At 39.0% G+C, this 15,331-nt stretch overlaps 1 protein-coding gene across 1 annotated transcript in view; it reads right to left on the reverse strand.

The window, feature by feature from the left end:
- Positions 1–2,783: 2,783 nt before the first annotated feature.
- The window catches only part of LOC126281597 (protein PTOV1 homolog), a 227,361-nt gene continuing 214,813 nt past the window's right edge, over positions 2,784–15,331 (reverse strand). Inside the window, exon 10 of the mRNA XM_049980694.1 lies at positions 2,784–3,372. Within this exon, the coding sequence (XP_049836651.1) occupies positions 3,367–3,372 (6 nt within the window). The 3' untranslated portion in view covers positions 2,784–3,366. The remainder of the gene's footprint in view (positions 3,373–15,331) is intronic.

Consider the following 15,331-nt stretch of genomic DNA (forward strand, 5'->3'; position numbering starts at 1 on the left):
ATGGTGTCGTGTGACTTCCAATTCTCTTATTGGCCTGGACTGGAAAGGGTGTTTCTTTGTGTATATTGTATTATCCAGATGCTCTGTCCAGCATTTGATTATCTCTGGTTGTTCCTCAACATCAATGATGACAAAAGGTGAAGTGTGTGTGTGTGTGTGTGTGTGTGTGTGTGCGTGTGTCTGTGTGTGTGTGTGTGTGTGTGTGTGTGTGTGTGTGTGTGTGTGTGTGTGTGTGTGTGTGTATTCTGAAAAACCTGACACCAGTCCTTTGGAATCTGACATTCCTTAGTTTGGTCTATCATACCAATATTTTTATCGCATTCGAGGTACGAATGATCTCTTATGGAGAATGTCATCTTTACATAGTCAAATTGTTTTTCTGTATGGACCAGATGGTGAAGGAATCTGCAGGAGTCACAGAACATCTCCAAATGTCTGACTTCCGGATTTAGAAAATTGTGCACAAAGTGATGAAGGAACGATGAAACTTCATCTCCTCCTTTTCGGCCCGTGCTCTCTGGATACATGAAAAAATAGTTGTTCCCAGTTGCCAAAACATGAACATTGAATATAAATACAGAAAGTTGTCATTCATAATAAACTTCATTTGTGTTTATATTTGGACAAGGAAAGTTTTTGCTATAGTCCATTGTAATTGCAACCTTTGATGAATTTTTTTTCGACATTCCATCTTTGCCTTTTTTTCCTGACATAGAACACTTTTTGTTTTCTGAGATGCAATTCATGGGCTATTTCATTGGATTGAAGTTCAGAATGAAGCCTTACTTTATTTTCAACAAATGATGTTAAAGTCAGTTCCTTCTCCAAATTTTTCTTCTTGGTTAGATAGTCATCGCGGGAGCCACAAGTATCAGATCGTGGATATCCCCAAAACTTACATTGAAATCTGAATTGAACATAGTGCAGTATGTTTCATACGACACGTTCTGATCCTGAAACTTCTCCCTGAACACATGGAACATTTTTTTAATATTCAAAGACTCTGGTAGGTAAAGTTTTTCTGACTTCATCAAACTGTAGTGGTTGTTGTGACCTTTGAATGATTTAATGTGCCCTCTAATTACTGCACGTGTTTCATCTTTCAAAGCCTGTGGGTAAGATCTGTGTTTCCCTCGGCCATCTTGTAGAGGTTGGTCTCCAGATTTAAGTTTCTTCAGTAAATGATCTACCTTGCCTTTCTTTATTCCATTTAATGACATAAATGCTTGCTTGCACACATGTACTTCTTGGACACTTCCATTAATGGTAATACAAACACTGAAATTATATGATGTATCACAAAACTTTGCTTCCTGCTCTTCTCTTCCAGGACGCCTGCGCTGTACAGGGACCACTTTGATTAAACGACTTAAATAGAGGTTTATTTCATCATGATTTTGAAAGTGGTTCATGTTATTAATACTATTCTTTTTATTTTCATCACTGACAATGTCAAAACAATTGTTTATGCACTTACATGGTTCTCCTGTTTCATGTGACTGCAATCTTAAACATTTGGAGGCATCTCTAACGTGACCATAGTTCTTCCTTTTCTTTGTCAGATTATTTGATGACTTTCTATAGTTTTCTTCACAAATACATGAGTCACTGTCTTCTTTATTCATTTTACCCTGACAGAATACAATGCTAGATCTAACTTCATTCACAAACTTGACAAAGCTAACAACAATGGCCAACTTATACACAACAATGACTGTGACAACAATGACAAAACAACAATAACATAAGTGAAAACAGTCCTGCGTGGACTAGGAACCATTAAGTCATAAAATGTTATCATAGCATTCTCTGGACTTGTCAGGATATTCCCCTGTTGTGTGGACTTAAATGTTTTTCACCTGCACATGCTTACAAGATACCTGAATATATCTTGACTCATCAGGTTTTTGACCAGTTCTGTAAAACCAGCTAAAACTACACTGGCCGGTTTATTAAATTATGAATAAAACAGAAATTTTGGAACTTTGGACTGATCAGGTTTTTCCGCTCGACTCTTCACATCCTAACACAAACTGATCAAAAGTTATGACGATTTTATTTCATATAGTTCAATAACTGTCTCTCTGTATTTTTATTGGATAAGTCTTTTATGAAACTAACTTTTCTTGGTGACTCTTTGTCTAGTATATGTAAATAGTGTAAAGTGGGGGATCAAATTCTTCGAGTTACTCAATGATTCTTGCATTTAACTGAAAATACTATTTATACATTTTTTTAAACATCACTTGTGCCAGTCAGACCACAACTGGGAAAAAGCCACTAATGGAAGTTACAAAACTTTTTTCTTTGAGTATTAGTTCATTTTCTATGTACCCATGTGTTGTGTATTTTACTGAGTTTTTTCTGTATGTGATCTATTAGTAATTTTTTCTACTCTTAATCTATTTTGAGCATAATGTATGCAAAAATTCATATCAGTCCTCCTCTAATTAGACAAATTGTAACCAACTGTCAGAAGAACAACTATGTGTAGGGCCCAGATGCTAAGTCTGCCGCTGGCGCACTGCTAACATTGCGTAAGCTGTTCGGCGGGTTGCGTTGGCCGCCTTTGTAGGCGTAACATGCTGTTGCATCCTTGAGCCCCCGGTTCTAGATGTACCCTTGTCCGGTTCTCAGCTACGCTACAGATCAGTTTGCATATAAACAATTTATTTATGAAAATATACAGTACAATCACCAACAAACTTTACATATTCACATAGACCTTTACCTTTTACCCAAATGAATACTGACTCATTTACAGATATTTTCCTCCTGTTACGAGTATATAAAGACAAAGCAGAAGTCGACAATAAGCAGATTTACCAAAGTCTTTATTAGCAAGTTCGGCCATATGGTAGGTGCAAAATGCAATAATGTCTCTGTCAACGAAACTTTCGAGTCCACCATAAAAGTCTATATGGACAAAAAGACATCATTCATAGAAAAGAAGAAAAAAAAAAAAAAAAAAAAAAGAAAAAAAGAAAAAAAAACACAGACTCGTTTCATGATGGGTACTGAAATTATAATTTATTGTTACTAATATGAAATACTACACATGAGCTATTACTTCATGAATGTCAACAACAGCTTTAAACAAAAAGTAGTAGTAGCCTACTTATAAAAACTTAATTTCATTTTACGAGTATAACACTGTAGGAAACCACACAGAGTCCACAACTGAGATCCGAGCGCACTAGGATCAGCAGAGGCCGCCGCTCACGGATGCACGCAGCCTCTCCCCAGTGCACTCTACCAGACGGTCAACAGCCAGCCAACCTCACCCTCAGGTACATGGTGACATTCTGACTAGGATTGTCAGACAAGTAGTGTACCCGTACCATGGCAAGTGTCTTCTTGCACAAGTTATTTCTAGACATAAGAAAGTGTTGTGTCCATTATTGTCTGTATGTGCTTGGTTTGGAACAATTACAACATTTTTTTATCAAAATTGTTCTGAAAACAAATGAGACTTTACCTTACATACACATTTGAATCTATTTTCATAAAGTAAATTATATGTTCCATAATTGGGGGGTGTTCAAGGAGTTTTCCAGTCATTTGGTGCAATTTGTCTGCCAAGATAAATTTCTGTTTATGTATTGATATATTCTCATACTTCAATCTTGCATTTAACAATTAGTACATAAATAATTAACAGTAATTTCTCTGAAAACAAATCTTACATTCATTTTGCTACTTGAAAAGAAATCTTCATTAATTTTGTTATTTTTACCATTCAGTTTCAAACGGAGATGATGAATATGTTTATATATTCACTTTTTTATTTATTTTTCTATCAATTTGTAACTGATATTGCAACATAATAGGAAGTTTCCTATTTTTATGTCTGCAAATTTAATATCCTTTGTTATCAGCTATTATTACTAAAAATCTTCATATGAGTACCTGTCTCCAAGAGACATTCTATGAACTAAATCTGATATAGAATCCTAAAAACCATCATCTTAGTATTATTTTCACATAAGGAATGGTCTGGAAAACTCAAGAAACAATTATGCGTCATATATTACGACTGTTTGGTGCCAATTGAGTTTAAATCAGTCAGACTTTTATATACTGTTTTTTGCAATTGCTTGAGTTACCACCTAGAGAAGCTCTTTGTAATAAGTGATGAGCTCTAAGTTACTTGTTTTTATATTTACCTGCCATACTGAAAAAATATGTGAAATTTTACATGGAATGATGAATAAACTACATTGTGGGAGAGAACTATTATTTCGATGCCATGTCATTTGACACCCTGTACCTTATATATGTAATTATGCAACATGTCAATGCTTTTGGACAACAATGGAAACTCTACTATGGATAGATTGCTACTCACCATATAGTGGAGATGTTGAGTCACAAACTCAAAATGCAATATGGTGTGTAGCAATCTATCCTTTTCATAATAAGTGGATTTTTTTACTATTGCTTGATCTTACCTTCCTTACACTGGAATACACACTGCCTAATATACAGTAAATGTTTTTGTGCAATGTCCACATGAAACAAACATAAAATTATTTAACAATAGCAAGGGAGGTGCATCATAACATTCTGTTCCATTTTTGCTTTACTGGTTTCTTGGGCCATTTCACCTAAGAATCCAAGTATGCAAGTAATATTGAGACCAGCACCCACACATATTATTGTATGTGTATTATCATGGACTATATGTCACATAATAGCTTTATTGTATTTTTTATATCTTTCATGACAATCACATGAGTACTTCAGAATGCCTTAATCAGTTTCAACCAGACATGGGTCATCTTCACACTAAGTACACATGCTACAAGCATGTCCTTTTAGTCCAAACATGGCCACTGGCTGCTTGAATCTTGTGACAGCACTCTGAAATTATGATGTAACTGTGTCAAAAAACATAAAAAATTAAAAGAACATAATCAATCAGTCACTTAATCTCCATGAACAGTATGTCATTTCTTTTAGGTAACAGTGCCATATCTATGTATCTTTGAACATTTACGTGGGGAACAGCACTGAATAACTTAAAGGTCATGCAAAAATTTCAGCTTGGAACAAAATTCTCTTATTTCACTTGAAAATTTGAAAGAATTGCATATGTTGCCAGTTCCCAAGTTACAATGTAATGATCTGTTATCAGCAGCTATGTTCTTACATATTATTTTCAATAGTTAGATATACCACCTGTGTAACATGCTACTAGCTACATGGTGTGTACATGATTTACCATTAAAGTTTCTGAATTCAATAATTTTTTCATACCTGTTACTAAAGATTTGGGTGAGGTTTGTACACTGGTAATGAATCTGGATTCCACAAAAATGGGTATGAATATAGATTTATTAAAAAGACAGACTTTTTCTGAGGCTTTTGTTGGGAGTTCTACATCTTCTTCTTATAAATGCTGACTGATTACAGAAAAAAGTCAGGAGTAGTGGTAGTTAAAATGTGTCGATATCTTTTAGTGATGGTTTCAAATACTTGACTTCATGAAAATCTTAGTATGACAGACTACAAGAACAGACTCAAATGTACATCCAGAATTACGCGATCCTTAGCACTTGCCAGACTGACTGAAACTTCCTGCAGTGCAGTAATTTTACCTCTCTAGTGTTGCTGTAGTAGTAATTAAGGACTATCTATTTTCAATAAGATTTTTTCATTGTTAATGCCTCTTCTGGACTCTGTGACGCCTCTATCTGCATTTTAAGAGCAAGTTTAGAAAATAGTTCATCTACATTTTTATTTTACTTAAAGTATTTAATTCCGTAAGTTCATTTCTTCAATATCAAGAAATAATAGCATCATACATATACACCTCCAAGAGACATTGCTTTGAAATAGTCTAAAAATTACTGTGATGGGCAGTTCCCCATTCTTGATCATTATTTTGTGATTTGAATCTAATATCTTTGAAAGTCACAGCAAACACGACCACCACCAGCACCACTAAATATTGTTGTTGTTGTGGTCTTCAGTCCTGAGACTGGTTTGATGCAGCTCTCCATGCTACTTTATCCTGTGCAAGCTTCTTCATCTCCCAGTAACTAATGCAACCTACATCCTTCTGAATCTGCTTAGTGTATTCATCTCTTGGTCTCCCTCTATGATTTTTACCCCCCATGCTGTCCTCCAATGCTAAATTTGTGATCCTTGATGCCTCAGAACATGTCCTACCAACCGGTCCCTTCTTCTGGTCAAGTTGTGCCACAAACTCCTCTTCTCCCCAATTCTGTTCAATACCTCCTTATTAGTTATGTGATCTACCCATCTAATCTTCAGCATTCTTCTGTAGCACCACATTTCGAAAGCTTCTAATCTCTTCTTGTCTACAGTATTTATCGTCCATGTTTCACTTCCATACATGGCTACACTCCATACAAATACTTTCAGAAATGACTTCCTGACACTTAATTCTATACTCGATGTTAACAAATTTCTCTTCTTCAGAAACACTTTCCTTGCCATTGCCAGTCTACATTTTATATCCTCTCTACTGTGGCCACCATCAGTTATTTTGTTCCCCAAATAGCAAAACTCCTTTACTACTTCAAGTGTGTCATTTCCTAATCTAATTCCCTCAGCATCACCCGACTTATTTCGACTACATTCCATTATCCTCGTTTTGCTTTTGTTGATGTTCATCTTATATCCTCTTTCAAAACACTATCGATTCCATTCAACTGCTCTTCCAAGTCCTTTGCTGCCTCTGACAGAATTACAATGTCATCGGCAAACCTCAAAGTTTTTATTTCTTCTCCATGCATTTTAACACCTACTCCGAATTTTTCTTTTGTTTCCTTTATTGCTTGTTCAATATACAGATTGAACAACATCGGGAAGGGGCTACAACCCTGTCTCACTCCTTTCCCAACCACTGCTTCCCTTTCATGCCCCTCCACTCTTATGACTGCCATCTGGTTTCTGTACAAATTGTAAATAGCCTTTTGCTCCCTGTATTTTACCCCTGCTACCTTCAGAATTTGAAAGAGAGTATTCTAGTCATCATTGTCAAAAGCTTTCTCTAAGTCTACAAATGCTAGAAACGTAGGTTTGCCTTTCCTTAATCTAGCTTCTAAGATAAGTCGTAGTGTCAGTGTTGCCTCACATGTTCCAATATTTCAACGGAATCCAAACTGATCTTCCCCGAGGTCGGCTTCTACTAGTTTTTCCATTCGGCTGTAAAGAATTCGCGTTAATATTTTGCAGCCGTGACTTATTAAACTGATAGTTTGGTAATTTTCACACCTGTCAACGCTTGCTTTCTTTGGGTTTGGTTATTCTTTTTGAAGTCTGAGGGTATTTCGCCTGTCTCATACATCCTGCTCACCAGATGGTAGAGTTTTGTCAGGACTGGCTCCCCCAAGGCTGTCAGTAGTTCTAATGGAATGTTATCTGCTCCCGGGCCTTGTTTTGATTCAGGTCTTTCAGTGCTCTGTCAAACTCTTCACGCAGTATCGTATCTCCCATTTCATCTTCATCTACATCCTCTTCCATTTCCGTAATATTGTCCTCAAGTACATCGCCCTTGTATAGACCCTGTATATATTCCTTCCACCTTTCTGCTTTCTCTTCTTTGCTTAGAGCTGGGTTTCCATCTGAGCTCTTGATATTCATACAAGTGATTCTCTTTTCTCCAAACGTCTCTCGAATTTTCCTGGAGGCAGTATCTGTCTTACCCCTAGTGAGATAAGGCTCTACATCCTTATATTTGTCCTCTAGCCATCCCTGCTTAGCCATTTTGCACTTCCTGTCGATATCATTTTTGAGACGTTTGTATTCCTTTTTGCCTGCTTCATTTACTGCATTTTTATATTTTCTCCTTTCACCAATTAAATTCAATATTTCTTCTGTTACCCAAGGATCCAACGTTAGGCGGGTGATGGAGCCCCTTAGGGAAATAGCGGAAAGGTCGGGGAAGAAGGCCAGTGTTCACTCTGTCTGCTTGCCGGGGGGTCTCATCCGAGATGTGGAGGGGGCCCTACCGGCGGCGATAGAGAGCACTGGGTGCACCCGACTGCAAATTGTTGCTCATGTCGGCACCAATGACTCTTGCCGTCTGGGTTCAGAGGTCATCCTCAGTTCGTACAGGCGGTTGGCGGAGTTGGTGAAGGTGGAAAGCCTCGCTCGCGGGGTGGAATCAGAGCTAACTATTTGTAGTACCGTTCCGAGAACCGATCGCGGTCCTCTGGTTTGGAGCCGAGTGGAAGGCTTAAACCAGAGGCTCAGACGATTCTGCGGAGAGCTGGGGTGCAAATTTCTCGACCTCCGCTATCGGGTGGAGAAATGTAGGGTCCCCCCGAATAGGTCAGGCGTGCACTACACGCCGGAAGCGGCTACGAGGGTAGCGGAGTACGTGTGGAGTGCACATGGGGTTTTTTTAGGTTAGAGAATTCCCTCCCTAGGCCCGACAAGACGCCTCCTGAGACGCGGCAAGGCAGGAGTAGGCAAAATGCAACAAGGAATAACAATATTAATGTGCTAATAGTAAACTGCAGAAGCGTCTATAGAAAGGTCCCAGAACTGCTCTCATTAATAAACGGTCACAACGCCCATATAGTACTAGGAACAGAAAGTTGGCTGAAACCAGACGTAAACAGTAATGAAATCCTAAACTCTGATTGGAATGTATACCGCAGAGATAGGCTGGACAGTGAAGGGGGAGGCGTGTTTATAGCGATAAGAAGTGCAATAGTATCGAAGGAAATTGACGGAGATTCGAATTGTGAAATGATTTGGGTGAAGGTCACGGTTAAAGCAGGCTCAGACATGGTAATTGGATGTCTCTATAGGCCCCCGGGCTCAGCAGCTGTTGTGGCTCAGCACCTGAAGAATAATTTGGAAAATATTTCGAGTAGATTTCCCCACCATGTTATAGTTCTGGGTGGAGATTTTAATTTGCCGGATATAGACTGGGAGACTCAAACGTTCATAACGGGTGGCAGGGACAAAGAATCCAGTGAAATATTTTTAAGTGCTTTATCTGAAAACTACCTTGAGCAGTTAAACAGAAAACCGACTCGTGGCGATAATATATTAGACCTTCTGGTGACAAACAGACCCGAACTATTTGAATCAGTTAATGCAGAACAGGGAATCAGCGATCATAAAGCGGTTACTGCGTCGATGATTTCAGCCGTAAATAGAAATATTAAAAAAGGTAGGAAGATTTTTCTGTTTAGCAAAAGTGACAAAAAGCAGATTACAGAGTACCTGACGGCTCAACACAAAAGTTTTGTCTCAAGTGCAGATAGTGTTGAGGATCAGTGGACAAAGTTCAAAACCATGGTACAATATGCGTTAGATGAGTATGTGCCAAGCAAGATCGTAAGAGATGGAAAAGAGCCACCGTGGTACAACAACCGAGTTAGAAAACTGCTGCGGAAGCAAAGGGAACTTCACAGCAAACATAAACATAGCCAAAGCCTTGCAGACAAACAAAAATTACGCGAAGCGAAATGTAGTGTGAGGAGGGCTATGCGAGAGGCTTTCAATGAATTCGAAAGTAACGTTCTATGTATTGACTTGGCAGAAAATCCTAAGAAATTTTGGTCCTATGTCAAAGCGGTAGGTGGATCAAAACAAAATGTCCAGACACTCTGTGACCAAAATGGTACTGAAACAGAGGATGACAGACTAAAGGCCGAATTACTAAATGTCTTCTTCCAAAGCTGTTTCACAGAGGAAGACTGCACTGTGCTTCCTTCTCTAGATTGTCGCACAGTTGACAAAATGGTAGATATCGAAGTAGACGACAGAGGGATAGAGAAACAATTAAAATCGCTCAAAAGAGGAAAGGCCGCTGGTCCTGATGGGATACCAGTTCGATTTTACACAGAGTACGCGAAGGAACTTGCCCCCCTTCTTGCAGCGGTGTACCGTAGGTCTCTAGAAGAGCGAAGCGTTCCAAAGGATTGGAAAAGGGCACAGGTCATCCCCGTTCTCAAGAAGGGACGTCGAACAGATGTGCAGAACTATAGACCTATATCTCTAACGTCGATCAGTTGTAGAATTTTGGAACACGTATTATGTTCGAGTATAATGTCTTTTCTGGAGACTAGAAATCTACTCTGTAGGAATCAGCATGGGTTTCGAAAAAGACGATCGTGTGAAACCCAGCTCGCGCTATTCGTCCACGAGACTCAGAGGGCCTTAGACACGGGTTCACAGGTAGATGCCGTGTTTCTTGACTTCCGCAAGGCGTTTGACACAGTTCCCCATAGTCGTTTAATGAACAAAGTAAGAGCATACGGACTATCAGATGAATTGTGTGATTGGATTGAGGAGTTCCTAGATAACAGAACGCAGCACGTCATTCTCAATGGAGAGAAGTCTTCCGAAGTAAGAGTGATTTCAGGTGTGCCGCAGGGGAGTGTCATAGGACCGTTGCTATTCACAATATACATAAATGACCTGGTGGATGACATCGGAAGTTCACTGAGGCTTTTTGCAGATGATGCTGTGGTGTATCGAGAGGTTGCAACAATGGAAAATTGTACTGAAATGCAGGAGGATCTGCAGCGAATTGACGCATGGTGCACGGAATGGCAATTGAATCTCAATGTAGCGAAGTGTAATGTGATGCGAATACATAGAAAGATAGGTCCCTTATCATTTAGCTACAAAATAGCAGGTCAGCAACTGGAAGCAGTTAATTCCATAAATTATCTGGGAGTACGCATTAGGAGTGATTTAAAATGGAATGATCATATAAAGTTGATTGTCGGTAAAGCAGATGCCAGACTGAGATTCATTGGAAGAATCCTAAGGAAATGCAATCCGACAACAAAGGAAGTAGGTTACAGTACGCTTGTTCGCCCAATGCTTGAATACTGCTCAGCAGTGTGGGATCCGCACCAGGTAGGGTTGATAGAAGAGATAGAGAAGATCCAACGGAGAGCAGCGCGCTTCGTTACAGGATCATTTAGTAATTGCGAAAGCGTTACGGAGATGATAGATAAACTCCAGTGGAAGACTCTGCAGGAGAGACGCTCAGTAGCTCGGTACGGGCTTTTGTTGAAGTTTCGAGAACATACCTTCACCGAAGAGTCAAGCAGTTTATTGCTCCCTCCTACGTATATCTCGCGAAGAGACCATGAGGATAAAATCAGAGAGATTAGAGGCCACACAGAGGCATACCGACAATCCTTCTTTCCACGTACAATACGAGACTGGAATAGAAGGGAGAACCGATAGAGGTACTCAGGGTACCCTCCGCCACACACCGTCAGGTGGCTTGCGGAGTACGGATGTAGATGTAGATTTCTAGCAGCCCTCATCTTTTTACCTACTTTATCCTCTGCTGCCTTCACTACTTCATCCCTCAAAGCTACCCATTCTTCTTCTACTGTATTTCTTTCCCCTATTCCTGTCAATTGTTCCCTTATGCTTTCCTTGAAACTCTGTAAAACCTCTGGTTCTTTCAGTTTATGCAGGTCCCATCTCCTTAAATTACCACCTTTTTGCAGTTTCTTCAGTTTCATTCTACAGTTCATAACCAATAGATTGTGGTCAGAGTCCACATCTGCCCTTGGAAAATTAAATTTTAAATTAAATTTAAATTTTTAATTTTACAATTAAAAAAAAATGGTTCAAATGGCTCTGAGCACTATGGGACTCAACTTCTGAGGTCATTAGTCCCCTGGAACTTAGAACTAGTTAAACCTGACTAACCTAAAGACATCGCACACATCCATGCCCGAGGCAGGATTCGAACCTAGGACCGTAGTGGTCTCTTGGCTCCAGACTGCAGTGCCAGAACTGCACGGCCACTTCGGCCGGCTTACAATTTAAAACCTCGTTCCTAAATCTCTGTCTTACTATGATATAATGTATCTTAAACCTGTCAGTATCTCCAGGCTTCTTCCATGTATACAACCTTCTTTTATGATTCTTTAACCAAGTGTTAGCTATGATTAAGTTGTGCTCTGTGCAAAATTCTACCAGGAGGCTTCCTCTTTCATTTCTTTCCCCCAATCCATATTCACCTACTATGTTTCCTTCTCTCCCTTTTCCTACTACCGAATTCCAGTCACCCATGAGTATTAAATTTTCGTCTCCCTTCACTATCTGCATAATTTCTTTTTTTTCATCATACATTTCTTCAATTTCTTCATCATCTGCAGAGCTAGTTGACATATAAACTTGTACTACTGTGGTAGGTGTGGGCTTCGTGTCTATCTTGGCCACAATAATGCGTTCACTATGCTGTTTGTAGTAACTTACCTGCATTCCTATTTTTTATTCATTATTAAACCTACTCCTGCATTACCCCTATTTGATTTTGTATTTATAAACCTGTATTCGCCTGACCAAAAGTCTTGTTCATCCTGCCACCGAATTTCACTAATTCCCACTATATCTAACTTTAACCTATCCATTTCCCTTTTTAAATTTTCTAACCTACCTGCCCGATTAAGGGATCTGACATTCCACACTCCGATCCGTAGAACGTCAGTTTTCTTTCTCCTGATAATGATGTCCTTTTGAGTAGTCTCCGCCCGGAGATCCGAATGGGGGACTGTTTTACCTCCGGAATATTTTACCCAAGAGGACGCCATCATCATTTAACCGTACAGTAAAGCTGCATGCCCTCGGGAAAAATTACGGCTGTAGTTTCCCCTTGCTTTCAGCCGTCCACAGTACCAGCACAGCAAGGCCGTTTCGGTTAGTGTTAGAAGGCCAGATCAGTCAATCATCCAGACTATTACCCCTGCAACTACTGAAAAGGCTGCTGCCCCTCTTCAGGAACCACACGTTTGTCTGGCCTCTCAATAGATACCCCTCCGTTGTGGTTGCACCTACGGTACGGCTATCTGTATCGCTGAGGCACGCAAGTCTCCCCACCAACGGCAAGGCCCATGGTTCATAGGGAAATTAAATATATTCAGTTACTATTCACTTAATGTAATGACATGTTCCATATTCACTGCACAACATTACAGTGGCCCTATGACAAAATGAATGTTTAAAATTGACAAAAACGAGGAAAGAGAACCATTCAGTTAAACGCATTTGATGGGTGGTGCACAGATAAATCTACATTTATAAATGCAGCATCTCAGAAAATTTCATTGGCAGCCATGGGAGTTATCACTTTATTTTTTACTGTCTATATTAACTATGGTACCATTCACCAAACTGGAGGGGACAGACAACAACAGAAGGGGAGATGAGCCATAGAGGGCAGGATTGGAATCAGGAATGGCTAAGAAATGGACTCCATGTTATCACACTCATCCCAATAGGAGGCTAGTGGTTCTCTCCCCCACAGTATTTCTTTCCAAATCACAACTAGCATATGTACCAAATTTAACTGAAATTGTTTGAAGGGTTTAAGATGGGCTTTTATGCATGGATTTGCCCACATGTGCACATGTCAAATACATTTCACATGTATCTAACATATATTACACATATTTGTACACATATTTCATCTGTACATAGCGAATTACACCCTGCAGTTTCTTTTTCATGCAGCTCAATGTTTATGACATCGGTCTCCTGAATCACATGTGGTGCACTGATTTAATTTTACAGGTACATCCAATGGTATGTGGCTATTGCCTATGTTGTACACAGAGTTAGTAGTAAAGGAGTAATAAATTAAATGTCATGCATGACATGGCAGGTTTTCATGTGTCACAAAATCTGATGTATCTCCTGAACTGTGTGTCATACAATGATATAATTTTGCTGGTACATTCAGTGGTACAGTCAGTTCCATAAGAAAGTGGACACCATTATGTGTATGAAATAAAAGACACTATTATAAATACATGTTTACAAGAAAATACATGTTATTACTAACTGCACAATTAACTAATAGTTAATCCAATCACTGCCATTATGTGTTACAGGTTGGCACCTTTTTGGCATGCTTTCCACAAGATTTTCTGAATATTCTCTTGGTAACGATCTCCATACAGCCCTGATTTTATATAACAGCTCCTTTAAAGTACCTTTAAGCTTCATCTTAATATACAACCAAACTTTTTCAATCAGATTGGCATCAATCATGGACACACCCTATTGTCTAGTTTCCATGCTGTAAGGAACTGCTATGATGTTTCACAGCACTATCCTCTTGAAGCATCCACTTTGCCTCATTCAAACCAAATAACTTCTTAATGGATGTCAGAGGTCATTTTGATAAATATTGAATATTTTTTCAGTATTTAAAGTGGCTGTAATTGTCCTGAGTTTTTGTTGTTGTGCAGATTAATCTTCTCTCTGGTAAATCATACATGTTTCCAACCTCTAAATATAATTTGACTCACTTTGCAACAAATTCTTTGACTTTCTAAGAATTTTAGAAGCGGCTCCATATGAAAGCTTAGGTACCTTTGGATGATTTACATGGAACACTGCCTCATGATGCTACAGATATTTTGCACTCATTTTAAACTGCAATCTACAAAACAAAACTCAACTCTCACACTGTTCATCTAAACACTTTGCAAAAGCCCATGAATTATAGATTCAAGAGCACTACCAGAGATATTGCTGAGGGTGTTACATTTAAAATTATGGTGTACACTTTCTTGAGAAGCCAACTGAATATGTGAAAACAGTCAGCAAAACGTGTTGCAAATATAATTAGTAGCAAAGAAGTAATAAGTTAAAACATTGTGCTTCATGAGGCAGCTTTGTTGCTTGAGTAGCAAAAATGTGTAAGTGATAAACTTTTTTTTCTTTCATAATTTTATTGGGGTTGTCAGCAAGAAAAAGTTTTGTAAAGGTCTTAAATTAAATGTAGAGTTTGCTGCATGTCACTAAGTGCTCTCATTCTCAATTACTGGCATCCAACGGGTACATCTCTACGTTAAGCCGAAATGATGACAAATGATGGTGTGTTCTGCAACAGATCCAATATGTAGGGTCCCTTCAATGTCAAAGTGTGTAATGAGGTTCATTTTCCTCACAGTATTAATGTTTTCTTGGGTCACTGCCATCACTGGGGATCGGGAAGAGGTTCATCTTCAAGAGATTCCCAACCTCTTTAAAATGCATGAAACCAGTTTCCCACATTGACCCCAGAAGGGGGACACCCACCAAAAACATGTACCATAGAGGAGCACTCTCAGTATTTAACTTCTTTTGTAGTCATAATAAATCACTTCATGAAAATTGCAGAGTGCCAGATCCACTATGTTAGACTCAGACTGCCTGCATCTTCAATCACCGTTCACAGCATGGTTTGAAATCCAGTGGTAGGGGAACCACTCAGCACATGCTCAAAGGTTGAGAAATAATGCTCTTTCAAACTGAAATAATCCCAGTGTTGCCAGACTTTTGGTTTAGGAGCTATTAAAAACTTTTGGTACAGCTCTCA

Source organism: Schistocerca gregaria, chromosome 7 (assembly GCF_023897955.1).
Source record: "Schistocerca gregaria isolate iqSchGreg1 chromosome 7, iqSchGreg1.2, whole genome shotgun sequence".
NCBI classification, from domain to species: domain Eukaryota; kingdom Metazoa; phylum Arthropoda; class Insecta; order Orthoptera; family Acrididae; genus Schistocerca; species Schistocerca gregaria.